At 61.6% G+C, this 17,166-nt stretch overlaps 5 protein-coding genes and 2 non-coding genes across 7 annotated transcripts; 3 read left to right on the top strand and 4 right to left on the bottom strand.

Moving 5' to 3' along the window:
* Positions 1–186: 186 nt before the first annotated feature.
* TLCD1 (TLC domain containing 1) lies at positions 187–2,207 on the top strand. The gene is made up of 4 exons (XM_064729235.1): positions 187–422; positions 564–646; positions 975–1,057; positions 1,442–2,207. The coding sequence occupies exons 1-4, from the start codon at positions 226–228 to the stop codon at positions 1,835–1,837; spliced, it is 759 nt and encodes a 252-aa protein (XP_064585305.1). The 5' UTR covers positions 187–225; the 3' UTR covers positions 1,838–2,207.
* Positions 2,208–4,810: 2,603 nt separating this feature from the next.
* Positions 4,811–6,852, bottom strand: RPL23A (ribosomal protein L23a). Its single transcript, XM_064729243.1, has 5 exons — positions 6,695–6,852; positions 6,097–6,277; positions 5,688–5,864; positions 5,264–5,333; positions 4,811–4,872 (listed from the first exon to the last, which is right to left on the bottom strand). Exons 1-5 carry the CDS (start codon positions 6,717–6,719, stop codon positions 4,858–4,860), a joined length of 468 nt encoding a protein of 155 aa, XP_064585313.1. The 5' UTR covers positions 6,720–6,852; the 3' UTR covers positions 4,811–4,857.
* LOC135456028 (small nucleolar RNA SNORD42) lies at positions 5,409–5,474 on the bottom strand. The gene has a single exon (XR_010442458.1). It is a non-coding gene; the product is annotated as a small nucleolar RNA SNORD42 (small nucleolar RNA).
* LOC135456029 (small nucleolar RNA Z17) lies at positions 5,935–6,005 on the bottom strand. Its single transcript, XR_010442459.1, has one exon. It is a non-coding gene; the product is annotated as a small nucleolar RNA Z17 (small nucleolar RNA).
* A 258-nt stretch (positions 6,853–7,110) lies between the features above and the next one.
* Positions 7,111–10,499, top strand: RAB34 (RAB34, member RAS oncogene family). Its single transcript, XM_064729240.1, has 11 exons — positions 7,111–7,178; positions 7,839–7,942; positions 8,023–8,114; positions 8,930–8,995; positions 9,165–9,266; positions 9,334–9,398; positions 9,475–9,526; positions 9,656–9,737; positions 9,817–9,907; positions 9,994–10,104; positions 10,192–10,499. The coding sequence occupies exons 2-11, from the start codon at positions 7,889–7,891 to the stop codon at positions 10,257–10,259; spliced, it is 783 nt and encodes a 260-aa protein (XP_064585310.1). The 5' UTR covers positions 7,111–7,178; positions 7,839–7,888; the 3' UTR covers positions 10,260–10,499.
* LOC135455774 (adenine phosphoribosyltransferase-like) lies at positions 10,471–12,170 on the bottom strand. The gene is made up of 6 exons (XM_064729241.1): positions 11,818–12,170; positions 11,535–11,684; positions 11,320–11,413; positions 11,090–11,236; positions 10,914–11,009; positions 10,471–10,824 (listed from the first exon to the last, which is right to left on the bottom strand). Exons 2-6 carry the CDS (start codon positions 11,655–11,657, stop codon positions 10,697–10,699), a joined length of 588 nt encoding a protein of 195 aa, XP_064585311.1. The 5' UTR covers positions 11,658–11,684; positions 11,818–12,170; the 3' UTR covers positions 10,471–10,696.
* Positions 12,171–13,045: 875 nt separating this feature from the next.
* On the top strand, positions 13,046–16,560 carry PROCA1 (protein interacting with cyclin A1). Its single transcript, XM_064729575.1, has 4 exons — positions 13,046–13,544; positions 14,504–14,636; positions 15,804–15,938; positions 16,021–16,560. The coding sequence occupies exons 1-4, from the start codon at positions 13,046–13,048 to the stop codon at positions 16,484–16,486; spliced, it is 1,233 nt and encodes a 410-aa protein (XP_064585645.1). The 3' UTR covers positions 16,487–16,560.
* The last annotated feature ends 606 nt before the right edge of the window (positions 16,561–17,166 follow it).

The raw sequence follows: 17,166 nt of genomic DNA, 5'->3' as shown, positions 1-17,166 counted from the left end.
GGGGGCGTGGCCAGCGCGCCGCTTATCAATGAACGCCGCGGCCACGCCCACACAGAACCCGCCACCTCCGCGCAGGCGCGCGCGCGGGAGGCGCGGCCAACGCGGGGGGAGTGCCCAATGGGAAGGCGTGGCCCCGCTGGCGCATGCGGGGGGCGTGTCCGTAGCAAAGGTGTGGTTGGGGATGGGGCGTGGCCCCGCGGCCGCGCGCCGCCGGGACAGGGCGCGATGGGCCCGGGCTGGCGGGCGGCCTCGGCGGCGCTGGTGGGCGGCGGCGTGGCGATCTTCGCGGCACTGCGCCGCCTGGCCCTGGCCGTGCCACAGCCCGCCGCCGTAAGGAGCCGTCCCGGCCGCGTCTGGCGCTGGAGGAATCTCCTCGTCTCTTTCGCACACTCCGTGCTGGCGGGGCTATGGGCCCTCTTCAGGTAGGGCAGCGCGAGGAGAGGCGGGTACGGTGTACACGGTGCGAGCTAGGCACTCCTGGAGAGTGAGCTGGGGGTAGGGGGTCCCGGTGTTCACCGTCCCGGAGGCTAGGCTGACCCGCTTCCTGCTCTCCTCACTCGCAGCCTCTGGCACTCTCCGGAGCTGCTCTCCGACATCCAGGACGGCTACAGCGTCTCAGGGCACCTGCTGGTCTGCTTTTCCTCAGGTAAGAAATCTGGCAGGGCAGTGGCCGCAGCCACCCCGCCGGACTTTGTCCACTCCCTGCTCAGTTTTGCCCGGTATGCTGGCTCGGGACGAGCCACTGGCTCAAGGGCTGGGCAGCTCCATGCCTCCTGCCTTAATCACAGCGTGGAGCCCACAGGCTGCCAACCCCCAGGGAATGGCCGTCTCTCCATAGCCAGACAGGGTGGAGATGTTTCTGACACCTGAAAAACAGTCACACCACCCTCCTCCTCCTCCTCGCTGCTCCTCCTTTCCACAGTGGCTCACGGTGCACAAGCCAGACCTTCTGAACGCTCTCCTTCATCCCACAGGCTACTTCATCCATGACACCCTTGACATCATCTTCAACCATCAGTCCCGCTCCTCTTGGGAGTACCTGGTGCACCATGCTATGGTGAGTATGGCCAGCACGGGGGGCTACCACACACCCCAGGGCTCAGCCCACCCAGGTTCCTGGGCATGCTGGAGCCCTTGTGTCTGCCTCACCCTGGCTGCCAGGTAGGCTCTGCACCAACAAGGCGAGGGCAGGACGCCTGCCAGCATCGGCTCCGAGCGCCTGGAGCCAGACAGGCTGGGAGCTGGGAGGGGGAAGAGCTGGAGGCTCAACCCAGTACAGGGAGGTGTAACTGGTCCTGGGGGATCTGGTTTTCTCTAAGCTCTCAGGTGCCTGCTGGGATCTCTGGGTGGAGGGAACTGTGTGCTCTCACTGCGGGCAGGGAAGGACTCGCTTTCCCCAGGGCAAGGCGAGCTGACCCTGTTCTCTGTGTGTGTGTGCCAGGCCATCTCTGCCTTCGTCTCACTCATCATCACAGGCCGCTTCCTGGTGGCAGCGGTGCTGCTGCTGCTGGTGGAGGTGAGCAACATCTTCCTGACGGTGCGCATGCTGCTGAAGATGAGCAACGTGCCTTCCCCGGCGCTCTACGAGGCCAACAAATACATCAACCTGGTGGTGTACTTCGCCTTCCGCCTGGCGCCCCAGGCTTACCTCACCTGCTACTTCCTCCGCCACGTGGAGCTGCAGGGCCAGGGTGCCTTCCTCACTGCCAACCTCCTGCTGCTCGATGCCATGATCCTCATGTACTTCTCCCGCCTCCTCCGCTCCGATTTTTTCCCCTCCCTGCGCAAAGGCTCTGCGGGGAGAGATGTAGACGGTGAGAAGTTTCTGATAGACTGAGACGTGCGTGCCGAGGGGGACCCAGGCTCCGGCTCCTGGAAGTTTTGGGCTCTCCAAAGCTGCTCTGATGTGCCTTAGGGCTTTCTCCCTGGCCCCAGGCCCTGCCTTCACCCGCTCTGCTGCCTAAAAGCGCTCCCCTGCTGGACCAGCCCGACAGCTTCGCCGAGCCGCGGGGATGCTGCTGAAGCCAGAGGCACGGCCGATGGAGAAGCAGCCCAAGCCAGCTTCCCTGCCGGCAGCTGGAGGGCCAGGGGTGGCTGTGCTTTGCAGCTGATGCCTGGAAGGGTTGTGAGGGAGGGGAGGAGTCCCTCCCGTGGTGATGTTGGGTGTAATGTGCATTAAAATCAGTCTATTTACTGCTGCCGCAGCACACCTGGGCTGGCTCTTCTGTGGGGCAGAGCAGGTCAGGGACTCCCCCTGGGCCGGGGCTGTGGGGAAGATGTGCCCCATTCCCAGGGAGGGAGAGGGCACATACCTGCTGCTGGCTTTGTTCTAGGGACATTTCAGCCTGCTGGGTCCTGCCAACCCGGCTGAGCCTTGAGCACAACTCTGTCTCTTGTGTGGATGGGTTGCCCTCTTCTTCCTCATTCCTCTGCTCCTCCAGAGACCCAGGGCTGTGCAGGGGACAGTTGAAGGGAACCAGGAGAGGTGCTGAGCCTTGTGGCAGTGCCTGACCTGCCTGTCTCCAGCCTGGTGGTGAGGAGCCTGGCTGGGCTGTGTGACTCACCCGGCAGCCACGTGAAGTGGAGCTGGCATGGAAAAGCCATGTGAGGCCAAGGGCTCTTCCTGGAAGATTGCTGCATGCTTGCATCCCCCTGGAGCAGTTTTCACTGGCACAGTGCAGCTGCAGCCCTGTGAGCATGCTGGGCCCTCTCCTGCAGCCACAGGACCAGGGTGGTTCCAGCAGCTCTCCCAGAGCAGTGGGAGCAGAAGGGGGGTTCAGCTCTGGCCCAGAACTGGCCCAGCCGGTCTTGTGGAGCACCAGAGAGGCAAATCCTGCTGATGGTAACAGCTCCGGAATCAGAGTTAGCAGCAGGGCTCAGAGGCACTCCTGCCCAGCCCCTGCTCTGGGCACGATGTGTCCCACCCACCCCAGCACCTGCCCGGCTCAGGCAGAGACAGAACTGCGGTTAAAATGAGCCAGTGGTTAAGGGGAGGCAGTGGGGGATCACCTTTCCACCAGAGAGCTGGGAAACACCCACAGGATGTGGATGGATCCTGGTGGGACTCCCTGGTGTGCACTGACACAGTGCCAGGAGCAGCCTGGCAGCTGGAACTGAGATGTGATAGCTGGGACAGTGTGGGCAGGGATCGATGCCAGCTCCAAACCTGCTCCTGGTCCCTCTATGCTCAAAGCAGAGCTCAGCAGCCCTGGCAGGGCCCAGCCTTGCTCTCAGCAGCACATCCCAACAGCTGTGTGTGCATCTTCCAGCTGCAGCTGAAGCCTTGTGGCCTCTGCAGTTTAAATGATGGCATCTGCAATCACAACTAAGCTCAAACGTTAATTTTCCCCTCACCCCTACTGCTGCACAATCCCCCTTGTCTCTCTACTTGAAGCAGACACAGCTCTGTCCCAGCAGGTCACAGGCTCAGACCAGGCATGACAAAGCTTCCCAGAGGAGGCAGCTCCCTGCTGTTCCCCTCCTGGTTCCAGCAGGAGCATCCCCAGCTGAGGATCAGGCAGGCTGGCAGCCAGGAGCAAGAGGGCAGTGAAGCACCAGGGCAGCACCACTGGGCAGAGCTGAGCCAAGGCCAGGGCTGACTGCAAGTCATGCTGGTGTGGAATCCCTCCCAGCCTCTGCCTGCAGCACATCCAGGCTCTCCAGAGCCAATCCTTGCCCAGCACTCACAGCAGCTTTGCTACAAAAGTGGCAACTTCTCCCACATCTTTCTTGGGGTGACTGTGTGTAAAAAGGTGGCCTGGGGGTCAGGGGACCCTGCTGCCATGCACCCACAGGGTTGGTGGTACCAGGGAAGCAGCACTCCTCCCTCCAGGCAGTTTTTAACCCCTTACAGCAGGCAGGGAGCACCTCCTGCCCGCCTCCCCCCAGCCCAGGTGAGGGGTGTCAGGCCAGGGCCACACAGCCCAGCAAAAAGCTCCACCTGAGAGCAGCTCCTGCTTTCCATCCCCCACTGTCCTGGGAACCTGCCACCCTCCACAAGAGGCCTGGAGGAACTCTGTGTCCCACCGTTAAAGAGCCCAATTACCCCAATCAATATTTGGTCAGGGCTTTCATCATCTTTCTCAGTCAAGTCTAAGTATGTACTTAAGCTCAAGTACCCTGGAGACTTTTCCATAACTCCCCCACTGCCTGCTCACCCAGTGCTCCACATTCTACTGACTCCAAACACTAAAATCTGGTTTCACCTGGAGACTTACAGCCAAACAGGCAGAGGCAGCAACAGCAGTATTTGGAAACAACCCTGAGGACAGTGAACCCCGTGAGGAACAGCAACAGGGAAACTCACACACTGCAAGCACATGGAGATTGTGCCAGAAAAACCCACAAAGCCTCCACTGCTGGATTAGCAGGAGGGCTCAAAGTGAACCTGCAGCATAAGCAGAGAGCTGATAGGCTGGGGAAATGGTGTGACAGGTCACCTGTGTCACATCAGAGCCACTGACAGGTTTTTGTTGTGGCTCTGCTGCACAAGGAAGCGATGTGGGACACCCAAAACACTGATCACAAACACATCCCCAATTACCCTGTGCAAGAAAAGGCAAGACACAAGAGGCCTGGGGGTAAATGCAGAGATATTTGAGATTTAGGTGTCACCTCATGCTGACAGGATCTCAGACACCTCTGAGCAGGGCAGCAGTGCCCCTGCAAACCCTCGGGTGGAGCAGTCAGCTCTGCCCACCCACTGCAGGAAGGGAAGGAGGAGCCCCTTTAAAGAAGTGAAGCCCCAGGACTTTGCTGGGTGCTCCCTCTCTCACAGGGCTGTGCTGTCACAGAACACAGGAGCCCTCAGTGGTGTCACAATGTTTATTAGTCTGTACAGTCCCCGGCAGATGCAGTTTAGATGATTCCAATCTGGAAAGAAGCAAAGGATGTTAAAACAGATGTTATGGTGGCAGAAAGGCAGAGCCTCCACCACAGACATCACTGCATCTCCCCAGGATTCCTGTCCTCCAAGGCTTCCTCCTCCCAGACCTGCCCAAGAGCTTCACACACCCTCTTTGTACACTCATCCCACAGTGATCCTTGTGCTGTGCATCCCCCTGCTCCACTGTGCAACACCTCTGCCTCCTGCCTGCCTCAATCACCTTGAACTGACTGAGAACGTGGCTCCTCAGCACTCACATCCTGTCTGGCTACAGGGCCACACAAGTGCCACCACACAAATACCTCATGAAGAACAATCAGTGGAGGAGACACGAGACAAGGTGCAAAAAAACCCTTGCAAGTTTCAAAGAGATCTCACCTTGTTGGCCACATCCAGTGCATCATAGTCAGGAGCCAGTCGGACGTAAGCTTTCTTCTCTCCATCAGGCCTAGAGAGGAAGAGGAGGCATCAGGACAGAGACAACCCCTCCCTCCCCCCTGCTCCACATTCCTGCAACCCCCATGTGCATCAGTGGTTCCTTTGGAAACATCACATTACTCAGTGAAATTGAAGTTTACATCATTTGCACAGGACTCCCAGGGTGCCAGAAGTGCTCCCTGAGGAAACCAACCCTCTGCTCTGCCAACATTTCCCACTTCCACCAAGATGTGCTCAGTCCAAAGCTGCACTCAGCAGTGCAGCTTTACCCCACATCTGCTCAATCTCACACATGTATTCCCATTTTCTGCCAAAATGAAGCACCTCACAGCCACCAGGGACCTGTTCTCCTCCCCCTTCTCACCTGATCAACGTGTTGACCTTGGCCACATCGATATCATACAGCTTCTTGACAGCCTGTTTGATCTGGTGCTTGTTTGCCTTGACATCCACGATGAACACCAGAGTGTTGTTATCCTCAATCTTCTTCATCGCTGATTCTGTGGTCAGAGGGAACTTGATAATGGCATAATGGTCCAGCCTGCAAGAGAGATGCTGTGATTAACAGAGGGCTGGCAGGTGCTGCTCTGAATTTCAGGGGCTTTTTTTGGGGTGCATCAGTCACCTAAGGTTATAATCACAAACTCTCAGGCTTTGGTCGCATAAAATCATCACCTGCATCCCAAACCACCAAGTCCCCACACCAGCCCATTCAGGGGCTGCTCCAACCCCCCAAACCCCCCAGCAGGGCAGAGCCCCCTCCCCACACGCACTTGTTTCTCCGTGGGGCGCTTTTCCGGGGGTACTTGGGCTGCCTCCGCAGCCGCAGCGTCTTGGGCCTGCGGAATGTGGGCGACGTGCGGATCTTCTTCTTCTTGTGGCTGTGGACCCCCTTCAGGACGGCCTTCTTGGCCTTCAGCGCCTTTGCCTTAGCCTCTGTCTTCGGAGGCACAGCTGTGGGGAGAGCTCAGTCAGCGCCACACAGATGTGCAGGGTCGGGGTGCGCTCCCCGGCCGGGCACGGCTTCCCCGGCAGGACCTCACCCAGCGGCCCGCGCTCCCTCATCCAACCACGAGGAGCCCCCAAAACGCCCAACTGAGTTAAAAATCTCCCGTTTCCGTGCGGGAAAAGGCGCTCATTCCCTGGCCGCGCAGGATTCCTAGCACCGAGATGGGAACACCCCCCACCTCCCTCAGACAACCTGGCAGGCCTCTCCCATCCCCTCCACGTGCCCGCGCTGAACACAGCGCTGCAACCCTGCGCCACTCCCCGCTTCGTTCAGCCCGGCTCCCCCCACATACACCAGCACCCCGCGGGGTCCCACACGCCGCCCGGAGACCCCGACCCGGACCCAGCGCCCCGCGCCCTCACCCTCCTTCTTCGCCTTGGGCGCCATCTTGGCCAGGCGGAAGCCGAAAGGGGTCTCCCGCTCCGCGCAGCACGGGCTTATACCCCCAAATCTCGCGGGAGCAACAAGGAATCCCCACCACCCCTCCGGCCCAACTCTCGCGACATCCTTGGAGCATGCCGGTAGTGGTAGTACTCTCTGAGGGACTCCTGCGCGCACGCGCAGAGCTGTCCTGCGTGCCGTAGGGCGTCATGGGAGTTGTAGTCTGGCACGCTACTGTCCCTCCCCGCCGTCGTGGCGGTGCGGGACCAGGGTGAGCCCCGGGGTGGCGGGGGATTACCGGGATCCCGCCGCGGTGGTAGCAGCGCAATGGCCCAGTCCCGGAGTAACCGGCGTCCTGGCCCCTCCCACGCCCCTGTTCGGGGGCGTGGGAGGGGCCAGGACGCCGGTTACTCCGGGACTGGGCGTGAAGCACCGAGCACCGCTACCGACGCTGGGAGGTTGGCGGTAACGGGGACACCCCGCTTCATTCCCTCGCCGTGGGGACAGGGACGAGGCGGGGAGAGCTGGATGTTGGACTGGGATGAGGCGAGGGGACAGCGGGATCTGTGCACGGGACGGGGGGGACACACGAGGAGCGGCGGGACACGGGGATGGGGCTGGGTGGCACTTGGGGACAGACAGACTGCGGGGCAGGGACTGCCATAGCCTGGAGTGGCCGTGGGGACAGCTGGGACACGGGGATGGATGGATGGGTGGATCGTGGGGACAGTGGTACCCGGGTGTGCAGGAATGTGAGGGTGGCGGGACATGGGGACAGCTGGAACACGCGTGTGGGACAGCGACGCGTGGGGACAGGAGGACAGTGACACCCTGGGGTGGCACACTCGGGATGTGGGACACGGGGACAGCTGGGACACGGGGCGTGGGACAGCCACAGGCAGGGGCTCGGGGTGGCAGGGAGGTGACAAGGACCTCGAGGTGGCAGGGATGTGGAGACAGCCATCCTTGGTGACGTGGGGAATCAGGACACAGGGACAAGGGAAAAGTGTGGGATAAGGGGACAGCCCCACATGGGGACACGGCGACAACCACTATCCACAATGCTGTTCACGGCGACATCTGTGACACGGGGACACGGCCACCCCTTGCTCTCTGTGTCCCCAGACCCCGCCTGACCCTCATCCCATCCCCGCTGCCCCGGCCACCCACGGACCATGAACGTGCTGGCCCCGGTGCGCAGGGACCGGGTCATCGCCGAGCTGCCCGCGGTGAGAGGGGGCCCCGCCACCCCGGGCTGTCCCCGCCGAGCCCCGCGCTCACCCCGCTGTCCCCCTTTGTCCCCTCGCAGTGTTTCCGCAAGGAGGCCGCCCTGCACGCCCGCCCCGCCTTCCACCCCACGGTGGCCGGAGCCTGCCAGGAGCAGCGGACGGGCACCGTGGGGTCTGTCCCGCGGGCTCGGGGTCCCTGCTCTCGGCCTGGGGGGGTGACAGGGACCCGCGGTGCTGCCAGCCCCGGGTGGGGGTCCCGAGGGGGTCCCGGCGTGGGTGCCGCGTGGCTGCCGGCGCTGCCCGATGCCGAGCCCTGCGTCACGGCGCTGGAATGCGGAGCGGGGGGGACACGGGGAGAGCGGGGCGGGAGCGGGGATCCGGGATGAACCGGGGGAGGGACACCGGGGGGACACCGGGGGGAGCGAGGGGATCCGGGATGAACCGGGAGGGGGACACGGGGGCACACCGGAGGAGCACGGGGAGGGCGCGGGGATTCGGGATACGGAGCTGGGGGGACACCGGGGAGATCGCGGGGTCCGGATGACAACCGGGGTGAGTGGGAACACGGGGGGACTCCGGGGAGTACGAGGATCCGGGGTGAACGGCGGGGGGGACACCGGGGGACACCGGAGGAGCATGGGGGTTCGGGATGCGGAACGGGAGGGACACCGGGGAGACTCCGGGAGAGCACGGGGGGCTCCGGGATGAGCCGCGGCAGGACCGGGATGCGGGGCGGGAGGACACCGAGGGGACACCGAAGGGACACCGGAGGATCGCGGGCGTCTGGGATGAGCTGCGGCGGGGCGGGGATGCGGGGCGGGGGGGACACGGGGGGACAACCGGGTAGGGAGACCGTAGGGCACGGGATGCGGAGCACTGCGGACACGAGGGGCCGAGCGGGGATGATGGGACCAGCACAAACACCTCGGAGACAGCCCGGGGGTGCCCCCCACCCTGCTAAGCCCCCGCGTGTCCCCCTCGCTGCAGGTTCAAGATATCCAAGATCATCGTGGTGGGCGATCTCTCGGTGGGGAAAACATGCCTGATCAATCGGTAACGGGAGCCCCGGGGAGGCTCGGAGGGGATGGAGAGGGGGGAAGTGACTCCTCTCTCCCAAAGGGCAGCAGCGCCTTGGGCTGAGCCCAGCTCTGGCCCAGGGGACGGGGGGCACTGAGCCCCCACAGCGGTCAGGGGATGTTGATACCCCCCTGACTCCCCCCAGGTTTTGCAAGGACACTTTTGACAAGAACTACAAGGCGACCATCGGCGTGGATTTCGAGATGGAGCGGTTCGAGGTGCTGGGGGTGCCCTTCAGCCTGCAGCTGTGAGTGTTGGCCAGCCCCCTCCTCACTCACCCCTGCGGCCCCCCCTCACCTCCCACACCCCCCCAGGTGGGACACGGCCGGCCAGGAGCGTTTCAAGTGCATCGCCTCCACCTACTACCGGGGAGCACAGGGTGAGCTCCCCCTGCAGCCCAGCCGCCCTCCCTCTGTCCCTGTCCCTGTCCCCACCTCACCCTCCTTCCTCCCCAGCCATCGTCATTGTCTTCGATGTCAACGACGTGGGGTCCCTGGAGCACACACGGTAGGTGACACATGGCCAAGAGGAGGGGACAGGGATGAGCGTGGGGACCTTAGGGACAGAGAGGGGCTGTGGGGCTGCTGTGCTGTGTGAGCAGTGCTTGGCCACCAGCTGGTGACAGTGGCTCCGCAGGCAGTGGCTGGCTGACGCCCTGAAGGAGAACGACCCATCCAACGTGATCCTCTTCCTGGTGGGCTCCAAGAAGGATCTGAGCGTGAGTGTGTCCCCCTCCCTGTGGGCAGGCTGTGCCCTGGCTGTCCCTGTCACCCACCCGTGCCCGGCCTGGTTGGCAGACCCCGGCCCAGTACAGCCTGATGGAGAAGGATGCCCTCAAGGTGGCCCAGGAGATGCAGGCCGAGTACTGGGCTGTGTCCTCGCTCACTGGTGAGTCCCAGCGGGGTGGGGAAATGCAGATCCCACATCAGCCAGCCCGGGGGGCACTCAGGGGGTCTCTTCCTCCCGTGGGGCAGGGGAGAACGTGCGGGATTTCTTCTTCCGAGTGGCGGCGCTGACCTTTGAGAGCAGCGTGCTGGCCGAGCTGGAGCGCGGCAGCGGCGCCCGCAGCATCGGCGACACCGTGCGTGAGTAATCCCCGGCCAGCCCCGCCCGGGCGTCCCCCGTGTCCCCCCACCCTCACAGCCACCCTCCCTCCTTCCTCTGCCCCTCAGGGATCAGCAGCAAGGAGAGCGACCTGTACCTGTCCACGCCCCGCAAGAAACCCAAGTGCTGCCAGTGAGGGACAGCCCCAACCCCTCCGTGCTCTGGACCAAAGAGGGGCGACCCCGGCCGGCCCCGAGGGGACGTCCCTGCCACCCCTGGCCAGCCTGGGCACCCCTGGCCTGCCTGGGCACCCCGGCTGGGGCACACAGGAGCACCCATGTGGCTCCTGTATCTATGCAAACCCAGGTACTGCTTGCAGGAGGAGATGCCTTCGGGCTCCCTTTTGTCTTAATAAAATCTTTTTTATGCTTTGTAAGAAAGGCGTGGGGCTGGGGGCAAGGGGCTGGGGCTGGCTGTGGGTGTCCCTGTCCCTGGGTGCAGCCCCCAGGCTCACAGGAGGATGGATGGCTGCCACTGAGGACGAGTTCCTTTGCCACCGAGGAGCATCCCTGTCCTGCAGAGCCAGGGGGGATGTGTCCCTCTCAGGGGGACACACGAGGTGACACTGCCACGTCAGTCCCAGCCCAGCTGGTGCTGGTCAAAGTGGGGCTGCAGGCGTGGGGGGACGCAGTGGGAGCACTTGTAGCGCTCCTGGATCCACTTCCCTCCCTCGCTGTTCTCCATGCAGATGGCAGCAACCCCTGTGGGGACATAGGGGGGTTCAGCACTGCCCACCACAGCCTGTGGGAGTGAGTGGTGTCCCACTGCACCCATGGGTGCCCTCTCCTACCTGCCACGACCCCGCCCAGCCGCTCCACCAGCTCGATGGCCGCTCTCATGGTGCCCCCAGTTTCAACCCACTGATCCACCAGGAGGATGCGCAGGCCTGGAGGGGGGAGAGGCTGTGCATTATTGCCCCGTGCCCACCCTGCAGCCCCCCAAAAGGGCAGCACCCCCCTGGCTAACCTGGTGTGATGGCATCAGTGCGGATCTCCATCAGCTTCTGCTGGCCCGAGTAGTCGCTGTAGGGCTGAGCCTCCGTGTGCACGCACAGGTGCCCGGCCTTGCGGATGGCCAGGAAGCCTTTGCGCAGGGTGGCAGCGGCTGCAGCGCCTGCAGGTGGGCACAGCACCGTCAGGACCCCCAGGACAAGGGGCAGGGACACTGTGCTCCCCTGTGAGCCGTGCCCTGCTCACCCAGGATGAAGCCCATGGCGTCGATGCCGGCCACCATGTCGATGGCATCTCCCTGGAAGGGCTGCAGCAGGTCGGCCACGCAGTCCTGCAAGCCCTGGGGGGAGAGTGGAGGGGCTGGGTGTGGGCAGTCCCCCGTGGGCGCCCCAGCAGCCCCTGGAGAGGTGCAGCCCACCCCGGGCACCCCGTGGATGCCATCCACCCCGGGCACTGGGTACTTGCGGGTGGCAGTAGAGCCGGGACGGGTCCAGCCAGGCATAGTTGGGACCTTTGACGTTGGGAGCCATCAGTGCCAGGTACCAGCCCTTCTCCTGGGTGGCAGGGACGTGGCACAGGTCCATGCGTGGGGACTGCAGGCACTGCAAGCACTGAGCATGAAGGGGGGTGAGACCTCCCCACCTCCCCATGGCCTGGTGCCCGCCACCCACACCCACAGCCACACTGACACCCACAGCCACACGTGGCACCCCAAGGCCCAGGGCTCCCGTTCTGGCTCCATACCTGGTGCTGGTGGCAGGGCTGAGCCGAGCAGGAGCGTCGCAGGAGCGTCACAGACAGCGACAGCTGAGCAGGGGCAGCCCCTGTGGCACTGGGCCAGCGCCCTCGGCCAGCTGGACACTGGGACAGAGCCAGGCAGGAACCCTTCCCATGGGACACTGATGTCCCCCACTGGCTCTGCTGTCCCAGCCAGGCAGGGCTGTGCTGGGAAGAAATGAGGCTGTGGCATTTGTACCCCACATGAGTGTCCCCAGCACCAGCTGTGGGTGGCACAGTGGGGTGGCACCCTGGGTCAGCCAGCCAGGGGGATGCTCAGAGGGGTTTCCTGCAGCTTTGGGTGGTCTTGGGCAGCACAGGGATTTTTTGAGGCCATGCACGTCCCCATTGGGGTGTCCAGGCACTGTCCTGCCCTGCTGGGAGCTGGCTGCCACAGCGTCCCACTGAGCCAGGGCTGTGTCCTGACTGCCAATGGGCTCGGGGGCAGGAGCTGGCCGGGAGGGACAGCCCTGGCAGCGCTCTGGGAATGGCAGAGTGGGCGGCCAGCCCGGCTGGGCACCGGCTCTGGGCTGGCCTGGGGAAGGCACATCCGTGGGATGGGATGTGGGGCCACAGGGAGCAACCCTGGGATGGGACACGGGGATGCAGCACGCACTCACGGGGCATGGGGAGGTGTCACAGACATCTTTTATGGAAAATCCTTTCCTTAGGACTTTTTCTCCTGAGAAGCTGAGAGGCCTCAGGAACAAAATGCAAACAATTATTATCTGCTGCTGTGGAATGCAACAGGTTGGCCCATGTTGATTATTTCTAATTAATGGCCAATCACAGTGAGCTGGCTTGGACCATCTGTCCGAGCCACAAACCTTTGTTATTATTCTTTCCTATTCTATTCTTAGCTAGCCTTTCTTCTATTCTTTTAGTATAGTTCTAATATAATACATATCATAAAATACTAAATCAAGCCTTCTGAAACATGGAGTCAGATCCTCGTCCCTTCCCTCATCCTCAGACCCCTGTGAACACCGTCACAGGGAGGTGCCGATGTGGGGAGCACCGCGGGAAGGGACGGGGGTATTCAGGGAGCATCTGTGGGCCGGGATCCTGGGCTGCACAGAGAATCCTCGGGGAGGGAGGCAGGGATGGACACAGGGATGCAGGGATGGACACAGGGACACAGGGATGCAGGGATGCAGGGATTCAGGGATGGACGCAAGGATGCAGGGACACAGGGATGCCGGGAGCATCGTTCTCCCGTCGGGGGCCGCTCCGGGCCGGGGGCTGTGCGGGGCGGGCGCGTCACGGGGCGGGGGTTTGTGGCCGGCTCGTTACCGGCCCCGGCACATCACCCCACCGGCTGCCACAGCAACGGGGCCGGTCCCACGGCAGGGCTGAGCCCTTTCCCGCGGGACGTGCGGCGGGAGCGGCGGCAGCGCCCCGGCTCTGCGGGACCCTCCGCGCCGTGCCGGGCCGTGCCAAGCCGTGCCGGGCCGCCCCGCGTGGGCGGGCTGCGCTGCTCTATAAGGCGGCCCCACGGCGGAGAGCGGCGCGGTGCCATGTGCGCCCCGGGGCTGCTCTGCCGCCTCCTCCTCCTCCTCCTCCTCTTCTTCCTCCTGCTGCCGCCTGCCCCGGAGCGGCCCAGCCGGGACGGCCCCGCGCCCGCCGCGGGCTCACCTACCCCGGGACGCTGTGGTGCGGGGCGGGCAGCAACGCGGACAGCTACGAGCAGCTGGGTAAGGGCGGCAGGGATGCTGCTACATCTATCTTCCCATCCCACCTCATCCCGTCCCTACTCATCCCATCCCACTCCCTTCCATCCTTTCCAATTCCATCCCATCCCATCCCCAACCCATCGCTAGGTCAGTCCTCACCAATCCCAATCCAGTCCATCCCAGTACTGGTCCTCTCCAGCCCCTGTTCAATCCCTAGTTCAGTCCCCATCAATCACCAGTCCAACCCCAGTTCACCTCTGCCTAGTTCCTATCACAATTCTTTCTGGTGCTGCTCCACTCTTGATCCACCCTCTATCCCCAGCCTACTCTGTGGTCCATCCTGCTGCCATTCCAGTGCCCATCCCAGGGCTTCATCATCTCTTCCTGTTTTTCTGACCAATATTTTGATCCAAACTTCTCCTGTAGGGCTGACCATTAGGAAAATATCTTACACTCTTCCCCTCTCTTCTGGCCCTACAAAGCCTTCATTAATTAAGATAGGAAATCAGTGAGGAATTGTGCTTTGCAAATTGCTTGGCCTAACAAAGAGGTGGATCCTGACATTGCACTTAAGAATTATGGCTGAAACTGAGTGGAAAGGAAGACTCAGTTCACAAGTGCAGATCTTCTTTTGCCAATGGACTACTCGCCTTTTATTTATTTCTTGGTATATATTCAAAGCCCACCCCAGTACTGCTCCACTCCCTGTTGCTATCCTCATCTCAGCCTAAACCCTCTTGTGGCCCTGTCCAGGACCCCAGTCTGATCCCCAGTGTGGTGTTGGCACAGCCAGTGCCAGCCTTGTCCCCACCCAAGCGCTGATCCAGCTGAACCCATTCATCCTTACCCACCCCAGTATCATTCCATGCATGTCAGCCCAATCCAATCCTAACCCTAGCACTGGCCTAGCCCAGCCCCAGCCCAATCCAATCCTGACCCCAGCCCAGCCCCGGCCTGCCTGCAGCCCCGTTTCCCTGCAGGGGAGCACCGGGACACGGATCGCTGCTGCCGGGAGCACGACCACTGCCAGCACGTCATCCACCCGTTCACGGCGCGCTACGGCTACCGCAACCTGCGCTGGCACACCATCAGCCACTGCGACTGCGACCTCCGGTGAGCGTCCCCAAACTGCCCCGGGGCACCTGGGCACCCCCCCGGGGGGTGGCAGCTTCAATGCTTGTGGGTGATGGGTTTGAGATTAATGGGAGGATGGTGAGTGTGTGATTTCAAGGCCGTAATTCAGTGGTTACTTGAGATAGTGATGGTTGTTCCTAGGCTAATGATGAAGATTAGATTTTCTTGGGGGTTCATTAGCAGGGGAAGGAGTTGAACCATCATTTTCGGGGTATGGGCCCCATAGCTTGTTTAGCTCACCCTACTAGAAAGTAACATAAAGGAAGTATGGAGGGTTTTGATTCCTCTAGTGTAGGTTTGATTCCTGCTTTTCTAAGTACTAGGAAATGAGAGGGCTGGTATACCTCCATGTTCACTTTATCATAGTGACCCTTTGTGACCGTGTTCACAGGGGTTTTCAGGGAGGGAACAGATGAGAATGTTGACTCTATGTTCAGAAGGCTTGATTTATTATTTTATGATATGTATTACATTAAAACTATACTAAAAAGAACAGAAGGAAAAGTTTCATCTCAGAAGGCTAGCTAAGCTAAGAATAGAAAGGAATGAAAACAAAGGTCTGTGGCTCGGACAGAGAGAGAGAGGTCACTAATTCCAAACATCTACACGAGACCAATCACAGATCCACCTGTTGCATTCCACAGCAGCAGATAACCATCGTTTACCTCTTGTTCCTGAGGCTTCTTAGCTTCTCAGAAAGAAAAATCTTAAAGAAAAAGATTTTCACAAAAGATGTCTGTGACAACCGTTAGCATTCAGGCACATTTCCAGTAGGGCCTCAGGTAAGCCCGGGTAGCAGATTGGCATGCTGGTGTGTGAGAGGCACAGCACACTGGTGTGTGAGAGGCACAGCACACTGGTGTGTCAGGGGCACAGCACACTGGTGTGTCAGGGGCACAGGACACTGGTGTGTCAGGGGCACAGGACTCTGGTGTGTCAGGGGCACAGCACACTGGTGTGTCAGGGGCACAGGACACTGGTGTGTCAGGGGCACAGCACACTGGTGTGTGAGAGGCACAGCACACTGGTGTGTCAGGGGCACAGCACACTGGTGTGTGAGAGGCACAGCACACTGGTGTGTCAGGGGCACAGGACACTGGTGTGTCAGGGGCACAGGCACCCCCTGAGCTGGCTGTGCCCCCGCAGGTTGAAGCAGTGCCTGCGGCGGGTGAACGACACGGCCTCGCGCGCGGTGGGCCAGGCCTTCTTCAACGTCATCCAGGTGCCCTGCTTCGAGTTCACCTACAGGGAGGAGTGTGTGGAGCCCTATCTCTATGTCTGGTGAGTGCCCCCCTGCCCTGGGGACTGTCCCCCTGCCCTGTGGGGTTGGTCCCAGCCTGTGGTGCCTCCTGGGTTTTGGCAGGTGCAGGGCGTACAACACGGTGGCTGTGGCGGTGCCCCGAGAGCCGGTGCTGTATGAGTTTGGGGGAGAGCTCATCGACAGGGCAGCCAGGCCCAGGGGAGTCCCCCTGAGCCCCCCGTGGGATCATCATGAGCTCCCAGGGGATCATCACACCGGGACAGCCCCCAAGGCAGGCAAGAAAGAGAGGAAGAGGAAGAAAGATAAGAAGAATAAGGGGAAAGGTCTGAAAAAGAAAGGCTCTTCTGAAAAGAGGGTGCGGAGCCATCCTGCTGGCCCTGCTGATCCCTGGGCCCTGCTGCCATCATCCAACACCATCCTGAGCGATGCCCCAGCACGGGAGGGAGCGGGCAGGGAGCCAGTGCCAGCCACTCCCTCCCCTGTCCCCACCACCAGCGGGAAGAGGAGGAGGAAGGAGAGGAACAGAAAGAAGAGGCTGAAAAGTAAAACTGAGGCTGAGCCTGCATGAGAGCTGCAGCTCTGAGTCCTCCCTGAGCCCTGCACGGGTCCTGGCTGTGAAATAAATTCACATCTGCTCAAGCATCCTTGGTTTTGTCTGTGGGGGAAAGGATGGCACTGGGGTAGCATCCAGGGGAAATCCCATCATGGAAGACCTAGAGCTGGATGGGATCCAGAGGTTTGAGCTGTCCCTCACTGCTCCCCTCAGTCCATGTCATCATCCTGGCACTGGGGACACAGCTGGGTGGGGATCCAGGGGTTTGAGCAGTTCCTCACTGCTCCCCTCAGTCCATGTCATTGTCCTGGCACTGGGGACAGAGCTCTTGGCCACATGCTGGCAGCAGGGCTGAGCCCGTTTTCGCTCCCCTTCTAGGGGGTTAAATTCCAGCTCCTCAGGCATCTCATTTTCTCTGGGAGTTCTCTGAACTGCACCACCCAAGCCCTCTCTCATCCTCTTAATGCCTTGCCTTTCCCATGCTCCCACACCAGCATCAACTCCTTCTCCCTTCCTTGGGGAGGAACAGGGGCTTGGCCCTCCCTGAAGGCTCCCCAAATGCCTGCAGAGCTCCTTAGAGTGGGACAGCAGACACTTTTCCAGCCCTGGGACAAAGGCAGACGCTGCCTGGGAAGAGCTGGGGCACGGAGAGCTGCCTGTGTCCCTTCCTGCTGGGTGGGGACCCTGCCTGGGCC

The sequence above is a fragment of the Zonotrichia leucophrys genome, chromosome 19, assembly GCF_028769735.1.
Source record: "Zonotrichia leucophrys gambelii isolate GWCS_2022_RI chromosome 19, RI_Zleu_2.0, whole genome shotgun sequence".
NCBI lineage: Eukaryota > Metazoa > Chordata > Aves > Passeriformes > Passerellidae > Zonotrichia > Zonotrichia leucophrys.
Note: the sequence above shows the minus strand (reverse complement) of the source record. Positions and strands in the feature narration are given on the sequence as shown.